A 23,998-nucleotide genomic window follows, 5' to 3' on the forward strand; every position below is an offset into this window, starting at 1 on the left:
CATACAACTTTAAGACCTCGGCATATGACCGCTTGAATGTGAGCTTACAACCATTAGGGCCTCTCTCAGACTTCCCGCTCTTAGAAGACATACGGTAGCGCTTCCGCCCTCGCTCAAACCCCAGGGAAGGAGGGGCGGAGGGTTTATGTCATCACCCTGCGACCGCCTGCCCCTAGACGCGCCGGCTGCTGGCGCAGCCCTTCGCTCGCCCGGCCTCCCCCTCCCTGGTTCCGCGCTCTGGTTCCGCCATGGAATCCAACAAGGATGAAGCCGAGCGCTGTATTAGCATCGCCCTTAAGGCCATCCAGAGCAACCAGCCGGACCGAGCGCTCCGCTTCCTGGAGAAGGCGCAGCGGCTGTACCCGACGCCGCGAGTTCGCTGTGAGTGTAGGATGCCGGAGACACTGAGGGGACATTAGAACTGATGGGGGGAATACGGGAACGGACCGACGGGAGCAGTTGGAGGAGGGGGAGGGGTGGCGAGGCGCGGCTACGCCTGCGCACTGAGACGCGCGGTGGCCTTCGGGAGGTGTAGTCTTTGGCTCCCACCCCTCTCCGGGATACTGGACACTTGGTGACAGGGGCAACGGTGGCTTTAGCTTTCCAGGTGCTTGCGGAACCCTCTGAGATTTGGAGTTCCCAAGAATGAGAGGCTCTGACAGATGGGGCGAAAGGAACTTATATGGAAGCGAAATCGAACTACTTTTCCCAAGGGGCCATTCGGTGGCCCAGGGCCATTGCCGGCCTGGGAAATATTATAGTTTAGGAAAATAAACATAACTCCTCTGAAGGAAGAAATAAGTTCTAGAGAAAGAAAGAGGACTTCTGACCTTCGGACGGCCTGAAAAGTCATCTCCGTATGTTCACTCCCTGGCATGTCTCCGGGCTAGGGTCAAGGACCACCCTCACCAGACTAGAACCTGCCTTTTTCCCATTCCACACACCCCCTCACTCCCTCCTGGAGCCTCTTCTCCCGCTTGCGAGATTCAGAGCGATGGCCTCCACCACTCCCACCTACCCTCGCCCCCGAGAGTCCGTCAGTGGGCGGGCATACGAGCGGCTGGACAGCACCAGGCTGCTAGGCAGCCCTGGACTGTTTCCAAACCAGAGAGGGAACAGTGAGGCTGTCTGTACTACTCACTCTATCCAGGAAGCCTTTTTTTTTGTTTTCTTTAACCTACGTCTTCTTCGGGATTTTTCTTCACACGCTGGAGGAGAGAAAGAGGTAGTTCATTAAAAATACAAAGTTTGTACCTGCAATTACCACTAAGTAAACTGGCCGACAGCAGGTACTCAGAAGATGGGAGTTTTCATCCTAACTGCTACGCTGTGATCTTTCTGAGCTTGGGTTTCCTCAACTGGAAAATTGGAGGGCTGGCACAGATAATGTGAATAACAATCATACCCAAAAGGGCTTTTCAGTTTAGACAGCTCTTTCAGTACATTTTTTCTCTTGAACCTGCCCTGTCAGGGAGGCAGACCAGATCATTATCTTTGTTCTGTAGATAAGGAAATACCTCAGAGGCTAGGGACTTGTCCAAGGTTACACAGCTAGAAATTGGAAAGTTTTGTGAGTCTTTACATGTTTGCTAAGGAATAAAATGAAACTGAACAGCAGCAGTTAGCTTTCTAACCCTTCATGCCCACATTATGAAACTGAGAAAGGGGAGTAGTGGTGGAAGAGGCAGTCTAGAATGCCTGAGTTTCTCTCCCTCCTGACTCTGCAGGTTTGGCCTGTTTGCTTTAGAGAGAGGTTCAGTCTCTATTTTCCACAGCTCCTGAGGTAACCTGCTCAAGGAACTTTTCTGTGAAATCACACTCTGTAGGAGGGCGCTCTGTATAAGGGGGCACGAGGGCCGCTCCCGGACTGACTCTAGTACTTCTGGAGGTTCAGAAACAGGCAGCCAAGAATGGATGGTAACAGCATGGCCTGTGGAACTCTTCTGTTACCAGGGCCCCCTGGTACACTTCAAGTGCTTGGATGGTGTCCTTCCTGGGGCACAAGTACTGGAATCTGCTCAGGCAGAGGCGTGACCTGCTGCATATTTGTCACATTCATATTATTCTGGAAAGGGTAGATGCCTCTCAGCTTTCTCTAAACTTTACCTTGTGCCATTTGCAGCCCTGCACTGAGCTGACAAGGATGTAGGGGTGGTTTAGGCTTGAGATAGGGAAACCTTGGTTAAAAAATACTAGGTAGTTGTCTGCACTCGATGTTTAAAGTTTGAACTCATTCCACATACTCATTTAATGCAAAGACTTCTTTGTTTTTGTTTGCCGAGTCTCTGCTTGGTGCTAAGTGGTTATAGAAGGATTGGTAGGAGGTGATCATTCACCTTAAGGAGCTTACATCTAGTGAAGGAGACAGTTACAGAAAAGATGATAGTGCAAACTGTGAAACGGGAGCTGTGATTAAACAGAAATGAAACCCAGTGTTAGATGCTGAGAACCTCTGGGCAAATGTGAAAAATTCAGTCCCTGCCCTTCACGAGGTGGAGGGGAGTCTTGGGGGTAGGAAGCATGGAGAGTAAATTATAAGTAGTCTCATGACAGGGATGTGAAAATGATGGTAGATCACAGTGAGGGAAGGCTTCAGGTAGTAAGATAAGAGGCCGCATTTTAACTGCACTTCAGAGGAGAGTAGGGGGCTTGAGAAAGGCATGTGGGGGGAAAAATATAGAGGCTGGAAGTTGTAAGAGATGTGGGGAAAGAGACTGAGTGTAACAAGATGTGGAGGCCGTGGAGGTGGTAATTTGAGTATGGAAGGGACTATAGTTGAAAATAGGATGGGACCAGACTGGGGGAATCCTTTGCTGCCATACCCGGATATTTTCACTTTATTCTGTAGTTAGTGGAAAAATGACTGAAGTTTTTGATAGCAGGTGGAAGATAGGGTACTGATCTTAAAACAACATATAGGGTTATTGAGTGGGAAGAGAGACTCAAGGCAGAAATCAGTTGGGAGGCAATTGCGTGGCGTGGGTTAGGAGTTACAAAGGCCTAAGGTAAGGCAGCATGGATCAGAATAAATTCACTGGAGGAGAGGTGCTGAGGCTTCTGTAAGAAGGATACTGAGGAGAAATGGGGACTCAGAATCCAACCCTATGTGATCAGGAAGAAACCAAGCTAAAGAATATGGGTGGGCAGAGTGCAAGGTGCTGGTGGGATGTTCCAAGTAAGCTGTCAGGTTGGAGCTCAGGAAAGAGCTCCCAGTTCCAGCTGAGAGTCTCGTCATCAGTTGGATGGAGCTCACTGGAGTCGTGCCTGGCTGAGGTCACTGTGGGAAAGTGTGAACGTGTAGCAGAGGTTACTGCAGGCACAGTCATTGCCCCATCTGCCCGTAGCCAATGGGGAGAGACAGGAAGCAAGAGGTGAGATGGAGCAACAGCAGAAGAGGCAGTCCCGGGAGGGAGCAGTGGCCAGGTAGCCATGGAGCCCTGTGTCAAGGAGCTGGTGAGCAGCACTGTCAGTTGCTGCAGAGGCCACATGGGAAAAGGGCAAGTCAAGAAATGAAAGGCAGAGAATCAAGAGCATCAGAGGAGGATTGGTCTTGGAGACGTGGAAGGACAGACAGGGAAAGGTTAGGAGTGAGAGGAGGCTCAGAGAAATCTTGAAGAGTCCAAGGACCTCACAGTGAAATGGTCCAAGAGGACTTGAAACTCTGCTGCAGGAGGTGGGATAGGGAGGCACCAGGGGCTGGACTGATGTGCTCTGGAGCAGGGGTGGGGCCCTGAGGTGAGGAGTCACAGGGCAGGGGAATGGAGCCAGTCGGTCCCTTTCTGAGAGTTTATATCCAGTCCTGCAGCCTGGTAAGCAGTGGCTTCGCCTTGGGCTTAGCGACAGTGGTGGAAGGCACTGCGTTTTCCTGGGAGCTGTTAAGAACATCTACAGGCCTGTGTGTTTCCAGCATCCAGAGTGAAGGTTAGCCATGGAGGACAGCTCGGCTGCCTCAGCTTCTGTGAAGCACCTGGCACAGACTGACGAGGTTCAAAATGAATAGCCGCTAATGTCCTGATCTGGGCTCATGAACCGGCTAGCCCCGGGAGCAGGCCAGCCAGGGAGGTGAGGGGACCCAAGGTTGGGGGCTGGGAGGCGCCAGGGCTTCAGAAGGTAAAGTCTCAACACTCAGCAGGCTGTGGACTGAGTTGTAACCAAGAGATGTCAGGAAGTCCCAGACTCCGGGTCCATGCAGAGGCTGCCCAAGGTTCTGGGTGGTGCCGGCTCTGGGGTTCAGGCTCAGTCGGGGAGGCCAGCACACGCTAGCTCACTCATTTACTGTTTCAGCTGGGAGAAGAGAGGACGGGCCACTCAGAGGGTGTGGCATTCAGGGTCTGGGAGTGGGGGGTGTTTTAAGACTGGCAAGGTCCAGAGTGTGGAGCTGTCTGTTCAAGTTGGTCAGCCTTTGTGTACCCTGTTGTGCACTCAGTCCTTCCATTTATCTTGTTTTATTGAATCTTCTTTACCCCCCTGAACAAGCCTGTGAGGGCAGGGACTGTGTCTTCACTGAGGAATTAGGTAACTTGACAAGGCCACGTGGCTAATTAGCAAAGGATCCAGACTGTGCAGCCCCGCTCCCAGGCTCTTCCTCTAATCTGACCTCCATCTCCTGACTACTTTGAGCACTGTAGGTACCTAGAGAGCCTGGAGAGGATGTGTTCGCGGTGACACAGTGTTTGCTGGAGGCAGTGCTCAGTGCTTTGGAGGCATTCACTCATTTACTGTTTCAGCTGTCTTGAGGGAGACCCAGGTTCACATGGAGAAGCTAAGTTGACTTGTCCAAGGAAACACTGCTGTCGAGCAGCAGGGCCAGGTTTGAAGCGGGCAGTCTGATCTCCAGTCTGGGTTTGAGGAGGGGTCTCCTCTAGTAGCTTTGTCTGTACAGATGGTCTCACCTCCACCTCAGTGGCTCCTCCTCCCACCCCAGCTTTGGCCTCTTCCTCCAGTTTCCCTTCTTTCTGTCTGCCAGCTTTTCTGAGAAGGGGCAGAGTTGGGATTTGAACCCAACCCTGTCTGTCTAACTCCATCACCACATTAAGCTATTCTGTTGCCCACTATTCTGTGATTTTGCTTCCCAGGAGCTGTGCTGTGATGGGTGTAACAGTGAGACAGCATGGGGCAGTCATATCCAGGGGCTGGTGGAGGGGTTGTCCTGGCCACAAGAAAGTCTTAATTGTTAGCACCCAGAAATCTTGAATTGCCACCTCAAACAGCAATCTTCTCTGTGACCCAGAGCACATTCGTTCCCCTTTGCGTTGTCTTTGTGCAGTGTAGGGAAATTAGAAGGGCTGATTCCACATAACTGTCTAAAAAATCTTCCAGAATCTTCCCTGAAAGGTACCAGAGAGAGTCCATCCCACTTCCTGGCTGATGCTGCTGTGTATCTACAGTAACTGAATGGCCAGTCATATTTTCCTGAGGGCATCAGCCTGGACCCCTGAGGCTTCCAGAGAAATCAAAATAAACAGCCTCTTTAAAAGCCTTAGGAAACCAGCTGGGAGAAGAGAGAACGGGCCACTGAGAGGGTTTGGCATTCAGGGTCTGGGAGTGACAGTCCTGTCTTGATCAGAATCACTTTGTTGGTTTCTACTTTTGCCATTTCCTTGGTACCCAGCGTAAAACTGGAGCCTGGGATGGCTTGACATCTCATGGTTATAGCTGAGTCCAGAGCCTACTGGGTGCTGAGACTTTGGCTCCCCAAGATGTGGAGTGCCCTGCCCACCCCCCACCTCAGTCACCTCACCTCCCTGGCCAGCCAGCTCATCAGCCCAGGTCACAGTATTAGCAGCTCCTCATTTTGAACTTTTACTGTATGTCAGTGTCTGTGCCAGCTAGTTCCACGTCTCATTTTATCCTCATCTACTGCGTGGGGAGATCCCTGCAGGAGGACATGCCAACCCACTCCACTATTCTTGCCTGGAAAATTCCATGGGCAGAGGAGCCAGAGGAGACTGGCGGTGGGGTCATGTGGTCAAGAGAGTTGGACGCGGCTGAGCACACACACTCACACACGTACTGTGAGGAAACAGAAATTCAGAGAAGTTTCACCAATCCACCAGAGGTCGGAGTGTTAGGCTGAACTGAGATTCAAAGCCTGGGTCTTTGGGAATGCACTTCTTTCTCAGAACAACATGGCTGGAAGGGGCTTCTCCTACCAGGCTCATGTGGTCTGGGATGGCAGAGTAGTCAAGAGCATGGTTTCCGGAGCTGGACATCCTGGAACTCGAGTGCTGCCACTCACCTTGTGTAGCCATGGGCAAGGTGATCAAACACAGCTCCTCCCTTATAACAGGGATGAGAGTGATGAGACCCAGCTCCGAGGCCACTGTCAAGATTAAACGGGTGAGGACTTCCCTGGTGGCGCAGTAGATAGGAATCTGCCTGCCAGTGTGGGGGACAGAGGTTCCATCCCTGGCTGAGGCAGATCCCACATGCTGCAGAGCAGCTAAGCCCAGGCGCCACAGCTGCTGAGCCCCCGCCCTAGAGCCGGCGCGCCACGGCTCCTGAGCCTGGTGCTGCAGCTGCTGCAGCCTGCGTGTCTAGAGCCTGTGCTCCGCAACAAGAGAAGCCACCACGATGAGAAGCCCGAGCACCACAGCTAGGGAGGAGCCCCGCGCTGCAACTGGAGAAAGCCTGCGTGCAGCAACGAAGACCCGGCGCAGCCAAAAAATAAATCATTAATTTTTAAAAAAAGATTAAATGAGCGAATACATGCAGAGCTCCGTGTCTAGGCTGCTGACTCACGCTGAGCGCTCACCTCTGTGGCTTCCCTCCGAGCACCCTCTTGGGCTTTGCTGCAGGAGTCCCTCCACCCCCTCATGCAGGGCCAGCTCACCTGTCAGCCTCTGTGTTTGTATCTCCCAGCTTCTGACTCAGAACATGCAAGTGTTCAAGTAGCACAGCGGTGGCTGTGGCTCAGGATACAGTGGGCCACTCGAGCCCCAGTGCTCGGCTCCCTGGAGCCCAGCTCTGGGCCTCCTCCAGGCCCACATGCATCATAGTGCCTGGAGCCCAGCAAACACCTGGCATATTTGAAGGAAGCTGGGGACCAGCCAGGCTGCACTGCTGCCCCTCCTCTGCACGGAGGGGTCCCGGGTCCCTGCAGTGGCCCAGATGCCTGGATTCCCAGGGTGCTGTTCCCCAGACATGACTCAGGGGCTCAGAGCTGGCTTTGGGCCTGTAATGAGTGGGCACAGGGGACTCCTCCCAGAGACATGGGCCTTTCCTCATTGAATCAAAAGGCACCAAGGACTTGTGTTTGGATATCTGTGAGCCTCTCTGAGCATGACCGCTAATGCCCTGTATAGACTGTGAACGCTGAAGCAGGACATTGGGCGTGGCCAGCTGTTTGAAGAAGGTAAACAGTAGCAAGCCATGAGCACAGCAGATGTGTGTCCTGAGCCCCACACACCCCTGCCCCCTGGGGCAGCATCACTGCTCCCTGTCCTCTCCATAGCTGAGCGGGAGGAGGCCTTCCTCCCAGTCCCTGCTGACTCTGATGGTCATGCCAAGTGGAGCTCCCTTACAGAGCACTTTGCCCATCTTGGCACTCAACAGAGGGTGGCTGTTACACACATTACTTTGGGATTTTAAAAACCTAAAAGATTAATAGTTTATTTCTGTGCTGGGTTTACCCTCAGAACTGTGGCTCCTCAGAGAGCAAGTGATTAGCCCCTTAGGCCCTCAGGCCCAAGTCAGGAAAGGATCAAGCTATGTTGGGAAGAAGAGTGAGTGGGGTGCAGGGGTCCTGGGATCTCCCAGGGCCAGGCAGGCCCTCAGCCGTTGCTGGAGCAGGAACCCTGAACAGTTGTCTTGCTTTTTGCACAGCCCTGATCGAGTCCCTCAACCAGAAACCACAGCCTGCCGGTGACCAACCCCAACCCACAGAGGCAACTCACGCGACCCATAGGAAAGCAGCTGGGGCCAATGCGCCCTCAGCCAACGGTGAGGCGGGAGGAGGAGAGAGCACCAAAGGCTACACCGCCGAGCAAGTAGCAGCCGTGAAAAGGTAGATGACTGGGCAGGGGGAGGGCCAGAGCCTGGGGCTTGGGACATTTTCACATCTAGAGGAGGCTTCCTGCCGCCCATCGTCCACCTCGCTTGGGAGGACCTTGAGGCTGGAGGATGCTCAGAAGCCGGGCTCACAAGGCCCTCTCCTATTTCCCATGAGGCCCTGGAGTCTAGTGTGGGCCTTGGGGCCCTGCTGTCCCCTGCTGCCCCTGCAGCCCACAGCAAAGCTGGAAACCGCTGATGCTGCCGGCCTCCTCAGCCACAGGCCGGCAGATCCCGGGCCTCTTACACAGCCCCATTTGTCAGAGATGAGGCCTGCTCTCCCCTCCAGATACTCCCCCAACCCACACTCCTGCCCCCAACAAAGACCCTTTCAGATCAGAGCCTGTGCGGGGTAGGGTGGAGACAGGGGGCGTTATCCCTCCAAGGCTTGGGCAGGCTCAGCACAGAGCAGCTCACACCAGGCCGAGACAACCCAGCCACGGCTGCTCAGGATTAGATACTCCTGCTCACATTTCTCCAGAGGCCTCCCCACCAGCTAGCCTTGGGAGTCCCTCTGCGGTCACTCCCCCATGGTCCTGGCTGCTAGTGAAGATGTTGTCAAGCTTCAGGCCTGTGTGAGACCCAGTGTGATGATAGTTTCCCATAAAAGTATTTGCTGAATTGACATCTTTCTGACCAGACAGGACTTTGACCAGACAAGCCCATGGGTTGTAGGCAATAGGAACTGGTGATGGGAATTTTCCTGGTGGTCCTGTGGCTAAGACTCCACGCTCCCAATACTGGGGCCCAGGTTCGACCCCTGATCAGAGAACTGGACCCGACATACTACAACTAGGAATTCAAATGCTGTGCCTGAGACCCAGGGCAGCCGAATAAAAATAAGCACTAGAAAGAGAGAGAGACTGACTGTGGGCCGAGAATCAGGGAGTCTCCAGGGACCCCAGGAGTAAAAATTAGAGGCAGAGAAACAGCGTCTCTTCAGAGCCCTATGATGGGTGGACAGACACCTTCCACATCTGGCCTGTTTGCCCCTCAGCTTTGGATTGCCAGGATGGCAGAGCTGCCCAACCCGGGGCATACCTGCCCTTGGGCCAGAGGCCCCTGACTGACAGTCCTTCCTAGGTGCCTGCAGCAAGGGTGCTGTTGTTAGCTCAGGGAAATGGTTCCTGGCCTAGCAGAAACAGCAGCTGCCCCCTCTTAAGTCCTAAATATATTCTTGCTGTCTCCGCTGGGCCTGTCCTGCTGGTCCCCCAGCCTGTTCCGAGCTGGACGCCCACACTGCTCTTTCATCAGCCACCTCCCTTCCCAGCCTGGGCCCACGAGAGCTCCCTAGCCAGATTCTACTCCCTCCTCCTCCAGGGTCAAGCAGTGTAAAGATTACTACGAGATCCTGGGGGTGAGCAGAGGGGCCTCAGATGAGGACCTGAAGAAGGCCTACCGCAAACTAGCCCTCAAATTCCACCCCGACAAGAACCATGCGCCTGGTGCCACTGAAGCTTTCAAAGGTAAGCTGTGTTTGGGTGTTCTGATCTCCTATCCTTGGGAGGGAAGGAGGGGCTTTTCCTGGAAGCTGCCTTGGACCCAAGTCCTCCCAGCTCAGGAGGTGCTTTTGGGAAGAAGGCCCTGTGGTCGCCTCCACCCCGCAGTCTCAGAGTGCAGTTGGCACTGCTCCTGTCTCTCCTTCCCCCTCCCTCCCTGCAGTTACAGCGCTGGAGCTGAGAACCAGTGCCTTTGCCAAGGTCCCATGCTGATGGAGGGGCTGAAGGAGGCCTCCTGACCCACCTGTGTCACTTCCATATCCTGGGAGCTTGAAAATTGTTTCCCTGTTCTGAGAAGCTGGGTGGCCTCCTCAGACCAGCAGCCGCAGCCAACCCACCCATCTCTACACACCCCGACACACACACCCCCACACACACACCACGCACAAGCGCTCACCTCCAATAGGGGACATGGCAGTCTCTCTGGACTCAGGGCCTGTTATTTCTGGGGAGGGGGCTTCAGTTCTGGCTGAAAACATAAGCTGCCCTTGAATCGATATTTTCATTGAACACATGAGGCACACAGGCCGGCTCTGTGCCAGTGCTGAGTTGCTAGGCCTGCAGTTCCACAGAGATCCCTTCTCTTCTCTCACACGTCTGTCCTCCACGGGACCTTCATGGTCTTAGGCTCACCTCCCTCTGGGGTGTGGTGACTGGCCCCCTTCTCCGGCTCAGGCAGGGTGCTGTGCTGTACCAGGGCTGTGACCATCGCCAGGTGGGGAGCCCGCACAGAACAGACCCCCAAGACCCCGTGTGCCTCTCTCGGGGCCACCGCAGGTGCTCCATCCAGGCTGCTCAGGGTTGGTGCCCAGTGGGGCAGTCTGCAGGCATCTTCCCCCACTGCCTGTCCGCCAACCCCGGGGCAGGAGGAGAAAGGAATGAGGAGGCAAGGTGGCTGGGGTTAACGTTTCTCCAGCCCTGGCCTCGGGGCCCTGTCACAGTGGAAGGAGGAGAGGCATTCTCATTCTCAAGGGGTTGCACGCCATGAAGCAGAGGCAGCTTTGACCTGCTGCCTTGAGGGTGTGGGCCGCTGGAGGAGGAGGAGAGACTTAGGAGGGCTCAGAGCTGGGGCCTTCCAGGCACAGGCTTCCCCACCCCCAGGAGCTCTAATGGGGGCCGGGCCGAGGAACCGCAGCTGGGACCTGGACCCCAGGGAAGAGAAGGCTCGCCCAGGCCACACCACCAGCAGTGGAGTCTCTAGTGCCTGGGGACCTGGCCCCTCCTGGCAGTTCCTGCTCTCCGGTTTACAGTAGCACGTCTGGTGTTTGTTCGCCCTTGTGTTGTGCTGTGGTGACTTGAAGATTACATACCCTCCAGAACGGATGCCCCATCCCACCAGACACCCCAGGAGAAAGGAATGAGGAGGAGGTATTCTGGTGGTTTTCATAAAGTCAGAGAGCAGACCTGAAGCAAGACTCACCTGGGTTTGATCCTGGCTCTGTAGCATCAGACCTGTGTGAGCTTACACCTAACCGCCCTGAGCCTCAGTTTTCTCATTGGTAAAATGGAGATGAGTTCTTAGGAGTAAGTAGGGGAATGCCCATAAAGGACCTGATCGATAGAAAAAAGTGGACCATCATCATGTGGTGGAGAGTGAGGACTCCACCCAGTCCAGGCTGCCCCGATTCATTCAGAGGTGTTCCAGCATCCCTGCTCCCACCCCACCCTCCACACCTTAGAGCACCACTTGAACACCTGAAGGAAGTGAGCACTTGGCCACCATGGGCCTGCCCCCCAGCATCCCTGGACCTCACCTTTCTGCCTCCTTTCTTGCTTCTAGCCATCGGCACAGCATATGCGGTACTTAGCAACCCAGAGAAAAGGAAGCAGTATGACCAGTTCGGTGATGACAAGGGCCAGGCCGCCCGGCACGGCCACGGGCATGCGGACTTCCACCGCGGCTTTGAGGCCGACATCTCCCCTGAAGACCTCTTTAACATGTTTTTTGGTGGTGGCTTTCCATCTAGTAAGTTTCCCTGCTCTCCCCCACGTCCAGGCCTCCCTGGTGGTGATGGTGGGACATGGGATGCCAGCCTCGCTCCCCTTCCCAGCAGCCCCACTCCTGACTCAGTCCCTCTGACCCCCAGGTAACGTCCACGTCTACAGCAATGGCCGCATGCGCTACACGTACCATCAAAGGCAGGACCGCAGGGAGAACCAGGGTGATGTGAGTGAGGAAGGGATGGGTATGGGGAGAGTGCCTCACCCAAGGGGGTGAGGCCTGGAGTGGGGAGTACCTTGCTATCCTGCGACAGCAGTACCCCACAACTCAGCCAGGGAGCTAACTCAGTCCCCCCATTGCCATTCCACTAAAGGACACCAGAGGGAGCCACACTCCACAGCACCCACAGCGGGAGTTGGGTGTGATGGCCTCTGCTGGGAAATGGAATGCAGAAACCTCCCTACTTCCAGGCAGGTTCCAGTGTTAACGGCCTTCGTGAGGTCTATATGTTCTTAAGGTAAAATGATATTTTACCAAGCAATGGAAGGTTAAATTTCACAAGAGAATTGTGAAGGATGACAACATAAGGGTGGGTCTTCTTGCTTCTCTTCAGTATTCTTTAAAAATGTATAAAAGAGCTGTAACAAGACAATGCGTCAAACATCCTTTGAGTGCCACAGATTATAAGAACAGGTGGCTGACTGAAATTACAGCAGTTAGCTAAGATTAAAATACTGTGGACAGTTGCAGAATATTTAAAATTATACCAGGCAGAGGGTTCTCTTTTGCTCTGATAATGTGGCCTTCTGTTTTTGTTTATTCATTTTTTAAACTTTTATTTTGTGTGTATTTAACATACAGAAGTTTTTTGAAATCACAAATTATCACACACTGAACAAATTTATTTTATAATTTCTCAACTGGCAACTTTTAAATTGGTAATACAGTCATAGGGTTCAGAATTCAGAAAGGCAGATATAGAGAAAGCCTCCTTCAAGCCCTGCCTCCCATTCCTCTGAAGGCAGACACTTTTGCTCGTCTTTTTTTTGTATTCTCTCACAAGTAAATACATATACGCACCTCCCACCCCAGTGTTTAACCCCAGTTGCTGCTTTGTTTTTATTTGGGGAAACTGGCAGGTAGAGGGGTTTCTGTATTTGGGGGCCCATGGGAGGGACTGGGAGAGAGGCATCGAGGCCTGTCTGCACAGGCTCCCACCACCTGGGCCCTACTCTGGCGCTTGCTGCCAGCGTTTCGCCCCACCAGGTTCAGCCTGGGTGACCATTGGCTCTTCCCTCCAGGGTGGGCTGGGGGTATTTGTCCAGCTGATGCCCATCCTCATCCTGATCCTCGTGTCAGCTCTCAGCCAGCTTATGGTGTCCAGTCCACCCTACAGTCTGAGCCTAAGACCGTGAGTACCTGCCGCTGGGGTGAGTCCAGGGTCGTGGGTACACGGTGGGGTGGGGCGGGAGCTTTGGAGTCTTAGCCCCCACCAGGGGCCTTCCCATCCTCTTCCAGCAGGTGCCTGATCAAATTGCAGAAGCTGCTTAGAATCAAGAAAACAGACCTTGTTAAGCTGAGGTTCTTGATCTTTTTAGGATCATAGTCTCCTAAGAAAACGCAGTGAAACCTGCGGCTCTTTTCCCTAGAACGCTGTGCGTGCACACCGTTTTGGGTGTGGTTTCACAGGTTTCATGACACTCTCCCCATCTTACTGCTGGCCTCGAAACAGGAACCTCTGTTCTTCCATTCCGCTTGAGGGCCCTGAGACCATGAGAAGAACAGAGGCTCTAGAGTCAGAGCAAGGGTCGCTTTGAATCCCAGCTCCTCTACTAACTAAGCAGCTCTGTGACCCTGGACTAGTTATGTAACTTCTCTGAGCCTTTGTTTCCTCACTTACAAAATGGGAATATCTGCTTGTGATAATTAAATGAGTTATACACATAAAATGCCAGGCTCGTTAGAAATGCTTGCTGCTGCTGCTGCTGCTAAGTCGCTTCAGTTGTGTCCGACTCTGTGCGACCCCAGAGACGGCAGCCCACAGGCTCCCCTGTCCCTGGGATTCTCCAGGCAAGAACACTGGAGTGGGTTGCCATTTCCTTCTCCAATGCATGAAAGTGAAAAGTGAAAGTGAAGTCGCTCAGTCGTGTCCGACCCTTACCGACCCCGTGGACTGCAGCCTTCCAGGCTTCGCCGTCCATGGGATTTTCCAGGCAAGAGTACTGGAGTGGGGTGCCATTGCCTTCTCCGAGAAATGCTTGCTAACATTTGTCAAATGAATATACGGTCTCAACCACGATGGTGAACTTGGGCAAGTTATTTGCCCTTTTAAGGCATCAGCTGCCCTCATTTATTTCCAGCACCTGACCAAGTATCTGATATAGAGCTAGAAGCCCAGTGCTCCCACCTAGCGGCCGGGCTCAGCCTGGGAGCCTGGCAGGATCCCTCTGAGCCAGCAGGGGGCAGAGTCGGTCCACTGGACCCACACCAGCCAGCACAGGCACTCTGTGGCCTGATGCCATCCTTTTTCTCTGTAGCTAGAGAGCTGAGAGGCAGGAATGGGCAGACAGAAGCTGTCCTCACCAAACCACTGACTCCTATCAGCACATAGAGGCTTTTCCCTGAGCCTGCACGCGTTATGCTAAGTCACTTCAGTCACGTCTGACTCTGTAACCCCATGGACTATAGCCTGCCAGGCCCCTCTCTCCATGGGATTCTCCAAGCAAGAATACTGGAGTGGGTTGCCATTTCCTCGTCCAGGGGATCTTTCCGACCGAAGGATTGAACCTGCATCTCTTATGTCCCCTGCATTGGCAGGCAGATTCTTTACCACTAGGGCCACCTGGGAAGCCCTGAGCCTGCAGTTGGAGCTCGAAGATTCCAAGAGGTGGAAGGATACAGTGCCTTAGAATCCTTCCTGTCATTTCGTTCCTAAGCCTCTCCACTCTGGACTGGGAGCCCCTGGATAGGAGGGCAGGCCTTCAGCAAGGACTGGCTTAGGGGATGAACAAGGGAATGGAAGCACGGGGAGCTCAGGTCACACAATTCATCACAGGTGGAACCTGCTTCCCTGACCAGGTCCTCCCAGAGAGGGGCTGCTCCCCAGAGGCCCCAGGCAGCAGTGTGGTAAGCAGAGAGCTGGAGGCACACCTTGCCGTGGTCTGGGCCACTCATACAGGAGGGAGCCTCTTTCTTTTCTCTAGAGCAGCAGGGAGCTCCTGCTCTAGCCCCTACCCCGTGACCTGTGTGGCACCTTCTGTTGGGGGCCCCAGTCATCCCTAGCGATACCTTGGGTCTGTGGACCCACGCCCACTTTGCGCTTGGTCTGTTTCTGGCCAGGTCGGTGGGCCACGTCCACAAGCGAGTCACTGACCACCTGAACGTCGTCTACTATGTGGCAGACACGTTCTCTGAGGAGTACACAGGCTCCAGCCTCAAAATGGTTGAACGGAATGTGGAAGACGATTATATTGCCAATCTTCGAAACAACTGTTGGAAGGAGAAGCAGCAAAGTAGGTTTGTGTGTGTTTGTGCGTGTGGGGGTGGGGGGTGGGGTGCACAAAGCCTGAGAGCTTGGAAGAAGAAGGCGCTGCTCCCCCGTGATCTGTGGGCCAAGCGCCTGGCCCTGCCCTGTGCCAGCATGGCCCAGCCAAAAGCCACCTACCACCCCTGTGTTTCCCTGGGGCTAGGAGCCAGGGGCCACCTGGGGATTTCTTCCAGCTTCCTATAAATCACTGCAATCAGCCTGTTGTTTGGCTGCCATAGGTAACTATGTAGAGAGAAATTGGGGCAAATCTCCTGGCCATTCGCTGATTGGACATCTGGATCTATCTGTGGGGCCCTGGGGCAGTCTGCCCAGGATGACAGGTCCTCACCTTGGCTGGCCTCACCTGTGCTCTATCAAAAGGGGCCTCTATCCTGCTCCCCAGCGGGGGTCTACCCTAAAGGGATTCTGCCCCTGTCCCTGGGCCCGTAACTGCCCTTCCCCTCCTGCACAGACCACTCTGACATCGTAGCAGCCTTAGAAGCACACCCCAACTTGCCCCATTGCTTTGCAGAGGAAGGCTTGCTGTACCGGGCCCGCTACTTTGGTGACACAGACCTGTACAACAAAGCACAGAAGATGGGAACCCCAAGCTGCAGCCGACTGTCAGAGGTGCAGGCCTCCCTGCATGGATAGTCCTGGGCCAGCCGTGCCGCCGAGGTCCAAGTATGAGCCAGGGCCTTCTCTGCCTGGCAACTCCTGGCAGCTCTGGTCTTGGTCATGAGGCAGAGGAGGGTATGAGGAGGGAGGGAGGGCGCCCAGTGATCGCGCAGTGCAGTTTCCCTGTCCTCAGCCTGACCCCAGCCTGCAGAGCTGGGAGTGCCCTGGGGTGAGTGGGGAAACTGAAGTCTGTATCAGCCCTCCAGGGTGCCTCCATGCCACACTACCCTGCCCCCTGGCTCCAGAACTGAGGGGTGCCCAGGGCTCACTTGGTCTACTCCAGCCATGTGGTCCCCCAGGGCCCTTTCCCAAGTGTTACAGACTGTTACCTGTGCCCTGGCATCTAGGCCACCTGGTATTACCCCCGACATTCCCCGGCAGACACCGGGATGAACCATGTGGGGATGGGTGAGCGGACAGCCCTTCCTCTTGCCCTGTCCTTCCAGGCAGGAAGAAATGTGGTGCTCATGGGAGGGAGCCGACAGGCTGGGGGCAGGAGAGGCCCTGCCCCGAGACTGGTGCTAGTCTGGCTGGATCGGAAGCACTCTGAGCAGCTCTTCACCTGGCAGCTGCAGGCATCTGACCGCCCATGCATCTCACCTGTGGTCTGAGGAAGGGAACAAAAGGTCACGAGTTCAGGGTCCAGTGAACAGAGAGCCCTCAGCACAGAGGAATGGGAGAAAAAATTAAAGGTGGTGGTAGCAGGCTCCACCGCGCCACCCTCCCACCTTCCCCCCGGGTACAGCAGGCTCTGTTCCCAGCATTTGCTGGAGGGGACAGCTTGGACCAGGCCCAGAGGAGTGTGGGCAGAGCTGGTCAAGGTTCCTTTTCAGCTGGTGCTCTGCCCACTGCCTCTTCTGCCTGTGTCCCCTCAGCTGCAGGCTCTGCTCTGAGGCCATTCGCTGGTGCCGCTGGGAGAGAGGAACAGACTGCAGGGCCTAGGACTTGGCTTGTCGGTGGGGGCTAAGCTCCAGGCTCCGGGACACATAACTGCCAGGCTAACTGTTACCACTCTCCTCCCCAGACTATGAAATCCCTGGAGAATTTTTGGTGACATGCACTGAGCCAAGGTGACGGACTATACACTTAAGGAAAGACAAAAAAAGAAAAAAAAATTAAAATGGAATTGGAGGCCGAACGCTGCACAACTGCCCTCTCTCTCACCCAGTAAATGCAGAAAGCTCTTAGGACAGACAGGAAAACCTGCCACGGGGCTGCTTCCCTTCCTCCCAGGGCTGGCAAATGCTCGGGCTCCACCTCCACGTCAGCTCTCTCCTAGGATACAGAAACCATGGCAACGAAAGTAGAATGTAAAACTTGCAGCAAATGTCTGTGGGAAGGGCTGGGGGAGGGGGCACCCAACTGCCTTTCCTCCCCCCTCCCAGGAGCCACCACCAGTCACCTCAGTGGAAGCAATCAGTGTTGGCCAAGGATAAAGAGGAAGAGGAAAGAGAACTCTCCATAGAATGTAATTTATAGATGCGTGTATATGTATATATCTATTTATATGTAAATAGCACATATAAAGATATATATAGAGAGAGTCTACTTTTTGAAACTATGCAGGGATTTGGTTAGGTTGTTGAGTTGATTTCTTCCCTGATTTAGAAAATGAGGCCTGTTTGGGGAAGGGAGCCTGGTCCTTCAAAGGCTAGACATTAGCCATAGCTGACAGCAGAAGGAAAGTTGGGTCACAGCTTCTAACGTTGCCCTCAAGCCCAGCCTGTTTTTGATGGCAGCAGTAATCATGATAGCATAAATCTGTAGAGAATTTGGAAGGCTGCCAACGTTATGATTAAACTGGAGGGGAACAGGCCATGGGGAAAAGAAGGTGCCCCTAGGGCCAGGTGCCAGGTCAGTATTGTGTCATGGTAGAGGCCCCAGATGGCCCAGGGGGATGAGCCCACCCACCGTAAGTTTGGTCAGCTCAGGTGGGCACTTAGTCCTGGCGTCCAGGAGCCCCCTTCCCCCTACCACCGAGAACAGCAGGATTGGAGAGGGGAATCGGGTTCTGCCTGACCACCTCCCCGCTTAGTCCCTATGTGAGTTTTGCCTTATAGGTGCCCCCAGGCACAGCCCCATTGTTGCTACTGGTTTTTCCTAAGTCATGGACCAAGGCTTCAGAAGGCTTTTTTCCCAAGAGTCAACCAGGTGGCACCCAGGACCCTGGGGCAGCAGCCAAATCCTGAAGAAAGTCCATGACCGTGGGCACCTCTGTCTACTCTCCAAGGACATGATGCCACCCGGCCTTCTCTTGCACTTTGGACAAAGGATGAACCAGAAGGTTTTCTTATCGTCACCTTCAAATGAGGATTTTTCTCAAAACAGCACTTGCTGCCAGGGGAAGGGAAGGAGGTTTTATTTATTCCCACAGTTTATACTGGGCCTTTTGGAATTACCGTTTTCCCCAAATTTTCCTCTCGTGGTGGGTGTGTCAATTGAGCCTGCCATCCTCCGAAGCCTTACTACCCCAAACCAAGCTGCCAGCCAGGAGGGGGGTCACCACCCTCCCAGAGCTTCTCTTGGCTCTTTTTTTAAAAGTCTCCCAACAAGTAGGATTCTTGCTGGGAAAGGAAGCTTGGTTAAGAGATGTCAAATATGGTTTTTAAACAAGGTCCTGCCCTGTGATGAAGCGGCCGCCCCAGCCCAGAGAGATGCTCAGAACTGGATGCGGATGAGAGCGCCCTGCCTGCGGTGGCCCCGGTGCTCTGCCCCGACCACCCCAACCCTCTGGTCTCGGTAGATGTCCCTAGACGGGCTGAGCCATGTGCAATAAGAACATAGATCCTGATGGATCCCCTGAGAAGCTGTATTTCTTGAATTAGAATTCTGAAATTGTATATCTATAAATACATGTTTATTATGTGATTGGTGGGTCTGTGTTGAGCAAGGGGCCCAAGCTCGGAGGGTAGAAGGGGGGTACAAGCACCTGTTGCTGCTGACACTGTCCTGCCAAGACCACGAGGAGTCTGGTGGCTAGTCGGAACGTCCCCTCACCCCAGCTGACAGCCACTTCAGTCACAAGTGTTGTTCCAGGGCTGATTTCCATCGCAACGAAGGGTAAGCAGCTCAGTTAGGCCAGGACCCAGGGGGGTCCCTGGCACTAATCAGGGTGCGCAACCCGGGCCTCCCCTTAGTCTTACCCCTCTGACTATCAGGCCTATGGTGAACACAGCAGATTCAGAACCTCCCTTCTCCCCAGCCTGGAGCTCCAGCCCACCCTGGATCCAGAACAAGAGAAAAGTTCTCGGAGTTTCTTTCCATCTCTGGGTGCAGTCTTCCCAGCCATCCCTGCCACACCGCCCCCACAGCCCACCCTCCTCCCCCATGGAAAAGTTAAAAATGTGGCAGCCTCCGTGAATGGAGTGGCAGATCTGCCCGGGGCCTCCCAGAGACAGGGCCCGCAGCCCTGACTGGTGGCCTGAGGCCCCTCCTGCTGCAGCTCCAGCCAAAGACAGGCAGGCTGCCCGGTGGTGCCACAGCAGCCCGGGTGCTCATTGGCTGCCCCCACCTGGGTTACCGGCCCGCGCCCAGTCTGCGAGCCACCACTTGTTGGCTGCGGTTGGCAGGGGCGTTGCCAGCCGCCCCCATTCAACCCCCCTCAAGTCCCTCTGCCCTCAGTGTGCAGTTCTGTGAGCCAAAAGGGGCGGGACAGACACTGTCTGACTGTTTGCTACAAAGAAGAGCCTTTGACAAGTGTCCCCACCCACTGTCAGGTGGCACAACAGGGCCCCGAGTCCGTGCAAGCTCCCGGGATCAGCCGGCTTATCTCCCCATTCTAGACTTGCCCCAAGGGGCAAGGAGCACACACCCCAGCCTGACTATAGCCTCATCCCCACCCAGAGTTCCTGGGCAGTCACCTGGCTGTTGAGAGGTGCACAGACTTGGATGAATAGACTGTTGACACAATGTGAGCTCAGAGTGTTTACCAAATGTCACACCATGTGGTCTGAGCCAGTCAGCCCATTTCCCAGAGCGGGAAACTGAGACCCTGAGGCAGGGAAGTTCGACCCCAAGAATCTATGAAGCTGTGCATGTATTGGGGGTTTATGTAGCAAAACAATCAGTCCTTGAAGGGTCAGACCCACTCACACCAAGTAGAGTGGCAGGAGCCCTGAGTTCAGAAGGGTGGGAACGGGGAAAGGCCACGCTAAGGGAAATGAGACTTAATCTGAGGGTCTAGGGCTGGGGACAGGCTGCCCTCGAGCTGTGCACACCTACTCTCTCCCAGCAACGACAAAGGTGTCCACCTGCTGTGCGGGCAGCTTCCCTGAGCTGGCCCCACACTCCAGAGGCAGGACAGCAGATCCGTCAGGTGTCGGTGTGGACCCCACAGCCCAGCTGCATGCACTGGTTGGGTGGCCTTGGGCATGTCACTTAACCTCCCTCTGTCTCAGTGGCCTCATCTTCAAAATGCAGATAATAAAACCACCTACCTCAGTGGGTTACTGCGAGGAGTAAAAGTTATCCCGTACATATTAAAAAAAACATAACAGGTACACAGAAGGGTCTCCGTGTTATCTGTCGTCAGTCGAGGAAGATTCACCAAGCACCAACTGGAGTCAAATCCCACTCCAGACACGAAACCACAAAGGTGACTAAGACTGGGGCTGCCCTGGAAGAACTTCCGGCCGGGTGGGTGAGCCCAGCGTTCAGCAGACCCCAGTAAGCAGGCTGACAACAAAGCTGGGAGCGTGGCGGGGTGAGCAACTCGCAGTAAAGAGCGGCATCTGTGAAGGAGGTGGGCGTGGGCAGGGCTTCGGGTGGGCAGGCACTCTGGCTGGAGGGGACAGGCGGGCAGAGCCCTCGGAAGGTACAGGAGGGAACAGTGCATGCACCGGGTCCCCGGTCTATAGCTGTCAGCTCACCCAGTCAGACCCAGGGGCCTTGGGCAGAGAAAGACCTTCACCGGGAATGAATGAACAAGAGCCCCTGCACCGCCAGAATCCTGGCTGTCCCCTGTTCACTTAGGGATTCACCAAGCATGTCTGAGCCTTTGTTGCTGCTGGGCCCTGCCCTCAGGGAGGCAGCCTTGTGAGGCCAGTCGTACAGGACGGGGGACAGGGGAGTTGGGAGAGAGGTTGGCAAACTTGGAAGCCTATGCTGGGGCATTCACACCATCGCCCTATCCCTGCCCTCTACCCCCTACTCCACCCCTGACCCTCATGGAGGGATGTTTCACCAGGCACAGAGCCCAGGCTTCCTGTTACTTCCAACAGCCCCGCAGCTGTTTGGGCAGGAAATAAAGTTCCAGGGCCCAGACAGGACCAGGGGTTTGACGGGCATCTTCAAGACCCCCACGTCCAGGTAGTCCTCCGAGAGTCCGGGAGTCAGGACTTTGCTCTGGAGAAGAGTGGGCAGTCTGACTTTGTATATTGTGTCCCTCACATTAGTCTAAATAAAGTCCCAGGGGGAACCTGGCTGCCTTTCTTAGCTCTGACTTTGGCTGGGCTTTTCCTTGGGGATGATGGGGTGCAGTTCCACAGTGGAGCTGGTACTGGTAAGGCCAAGAGGTCAGGCTTAAGGAATTCAGGATTCTGGTCAGCAGCCCCACTACCTGACCACATGGGTGGTTGCTGTTTTTCTGATGGACACAGTGAAGGGGCCCGAGAGACAGGCACCCAAACAGCACAGGAGGATGCTGACGGACTCGATACAGAGGAGGGAAGTGGAGGCCGGAAAAGTGGAGTGAGGTCCTCCTCCTATCTCCAGGTGACCTCCTCTCTGACCTTGTTCCCTGGTGCAGCCCCTACCACCCACCCTTCCCTGACCCGCCACCGTGCTCCTTCTGCCTGCAGCCTCCCTGAGCCTCCGCCGTCCTCCTCCCCCAGGAGGCCTGCCTGTGTTTGCACAGCCTGGGCCTGCCCTGCCGTCTCACTGGAGGAGCTCATGTAGTTCTCGGAAGGTTTCACAGCCTGGAGAGGCACGGGCCTGTCTGGGGCCTGTCCACGTGTTCAGTGCTGCGGCCCCCGGCCTGGGCACAGCGGGGCATCCGTGAACACTGCCGAGGCACAAAGGGGCACCCCCGACACCACGGCACTTCTCTGATGGCCACTCATAGCTGTCCCTCTGTGATACTACCCCCAGCCCTGCCCAAGGTGACCCTCCAGGTAGCTTTGCAGCCATAAGCCCTCTTGCAGGACCAGGGACACTTCTGCCAGAGCTGACAGGGCTCCAGGGAGGGCCAGCATCCAGCTGGACAGATAAGATGTGTGAACCAGCCTGCTATGAGATAAGCACTGAGTGAGGCCTTTCCCTTTTCCCCACCTCCTAAGGGAAGCAGAGTCCTGCTCAGATGCCCACTGCGTCTCCTGTCCTTGTGGGAGGATGGCTGGGCCAGGGGCTAGAGTGAGAATCATAAGCAGTGCTCATGCTCAAGGGCACCTCTGACGGCTGTCCGAAGTGTTCCCACCCCTAATGGGTGGAAGAGGATGTGTTCTCTGGCGCTCAGGCCTCTGCCAGGTGGCACTACCCACTCCTGGACTCAGACCTGGTTCTGTCCCTGGCTGCCTCAGTGCGGCCCTGGCCACAGGCCTCAGGGTCATGGCTGGCAGGCTTTGCTACCTGCCGGCCACCAGCCCAGGGCCCCGGGTGCTGAGGATGGCACCCTGGACCCCGTGAGTCAGACCACCTCCCACGGCGCCACATGGGCAGCAATGGTTTCCATGGTATTCCGGGGGAAGGGGCTTGGGCTGCTCCTCTTGGGACTGTGTGGACCTCAGTCTCCCCCTGGTCCCTCCTCAGCACTGAAGCCCTGGGCACAAAGTCCAGAGATCAGGTTTCACACCTCAGCCGTGAAGGACATTTGTATCAAATTTCATTTGCATCATTTAAAATTTTTTTGTTATAATTGTAAAATTATACATAAAGAAGCACTTTTCATTTGTATCATTTAAACATTTTTGTGACAGTTATCATCATTCCACAGACCACACCGGCTAAGTCCTTGATGTCGACCTCTGTGAACCATGTAGCCTGACCGGGGTGGGCTTGTACAAACAGGCCAACCCAGGGGTTCGGGCCCCTCCCAGACCCAGCCTCACCCAGGACCTGAGCCTGGGGTTCACGCAGCGGGGCAGGATCCAGGCCACGGGATGGAGTTTTGTGACCTACATGTGTTTGTGTTATTAGCTCCAGAGCTGGCAGGCGGAGGCAGTGACACAATCCGAGGAACTGTTGACTCCGCTCAGGGCCCTCCCCACGCCTGCTGCCGTGAGAGCCAGAGGAGCCGGCAGGAGGACTGCACGTCCCGCGGGGCACTGCTGATGTCAGTGCCGGCGGGGGCCTCTCATGGGCCCTTGGGTGACCCTGGGTCAGCTGCCTGGTCTCTGGCATCCTCCGTACCCATTTGTGCAGCACAGCTTCTGAGGTCCTGGCCTCCCCCCTCCTCCCATGCTCCCTCCCTCTTCCCACCCCTCACTGGGGAAGGTGATGTGTGGGGCGGGAATATCCCTGCCTGTTGGTAAGCTGGAAACAATGACCCCCAAGATGAGGAAGCAAGCTCCCCCTCTTTCCAGCCTTCCTCATCGATTCCTACCTCCCCTCCCTGTTGTTGGTGCCTGCAGGTGCCAGCATCCCGGGATAAGCTAGGGAGAGCTCGGGCCTATCCTGGGCTCTGGCCAGGTGCCCCAGACTGCGGCTCCAGGAAAGGACCAGGGCTCCTGGCGAGGTGCCCAGCTCTGACCCACAGGTGGGGGCATCTTGAAGCCAGATCCCTGTCACACAGGAATCTCAGGCCTGTCCTGAGGACTGGGCACATGAGATGAGGTACGTGGAAGTTCTCTACAAGCCTGGAAGTGCCCCACAAGGTTAGCTGTGGTGCTGGTTTTGGTCCTTAACTTTCCTGAGACAGGACAAGGGGCCTGTGGCCACACTGAACTCCGCAACAAGGGCTGAGACAGACATCAGTGTCAACAGGAACTGGGAGTTAGAGAATTTAGTAGAAGGTGCCAGGCGCTGGGCTTGGGGTCTAACTCCGGGCTGCCTGGGGAGGACAACAAGGACACCCTTGCCCTCAAGGCACAAATAATAGTGTTGGAGAGGGCAGGCACCCCAAAGAAGGGCCTCATACTGTGTCTGCCTGAGCCCTTGGGCCCCTGTGGGGGCAGGGGATGGGGTAGAGGGGGCCACCGGGCATTTCAATTGCCCACTAAACAAAACAGTTCCCTTTTGTTTAGTGAGCGCATATGGAACTTTGACTGGAAAAGAGATTCCACTAGAAAAATGAATATTGAAAAACCAGAGACCTCATCTAACCCCACAGTTTCACCAGTGAGGAAACTGAGGCCCAGAAAAGAGAAGTGG

The 23,998-nt window shown here is 55.0% G+C and overlaps 1 protein-coding gene across 3 annotated transcripts; it reads left to right on the top strand.

Moving 5' to 3' along the window:
• Nucleotides 1–18,562, top strand: DNAJB12 (DnaJ heat shock protein family (Hsp40) member B12). Of its 3 annotated transcripts, none has more exons than XM_005699174.3 (9): nucleotides 1–381; nucleotides 7,825–8,005; nucleotides 9,370–9,515; nucleotides 11,329–11,514; nucleotides 11,636–11,715; nucleotides 12,792–12,901; nucleotides 14,830–15,002; nucleotides 15,549–15,646; nucleotides 16,719–18,562. In XM_005699174.3, exons 1-9 carry the CDS (start codon nucleotides 249–251, stop codon nucleotides 16,746–16,748), a joined length of 1,137 nt encoding a protein of 378 aa, XP_005699231.2. In that variant the 5' UTR covers nucleotides 1–248; the 3' UTR covers nucleotides 16,749–18,562. The 3 variants fall into 3 exon arrangements, with proteins under 3 accessions (XP_005699231.2, XP_005699232.2, XP_005699233.2); XM_005699175.3 differs by having other exon boundaries at nucleotides 168–381; nucleotides 15,549–15,700; XM_005699176.3 differs by having other exon boundaries at nucleotides 168–381; nucleotides 15,549–15,694.

Source organism: Capra hircus, chromosome 28 (genome assembly GCF_001704415.2).
Source record: "Capra hircus breed San Clemente chromosome 28, ASM170441v1, whole genome shotgun sequence".
Classification (NCBI taxonomy): Eukaryota; Metazoa; Chordata; class Mammalia; order Artiodactyla; family Bovidae; genus Capra; species Capra hircus.

Excerpts from the sequence above, each read along its gene's own strand:
- DNAJB12 (XM_005699174.3), top strand. The coding sequence starts at position 249 with ATGGAATCCAACAAGGATGAAGCCGAGCGCTGTATTAGCATCGCCCTT. Across the intron at positions 11,515-11,635 it reads TGGTGGTGGCTTTCCATCTA|GTAACGTCCACGTCTACAGC; the intron begins GTAAGTTTCCCT and ends TCTGACCCCCAG. Across the intron at positions 12,902-14,829 it reads TACAGTCTGAGCCTAAGACC|GTCGGTGGGCCACGTCCACA; the intron begins GTGAGTACCTGC and ends GTTTCTGGCCAG.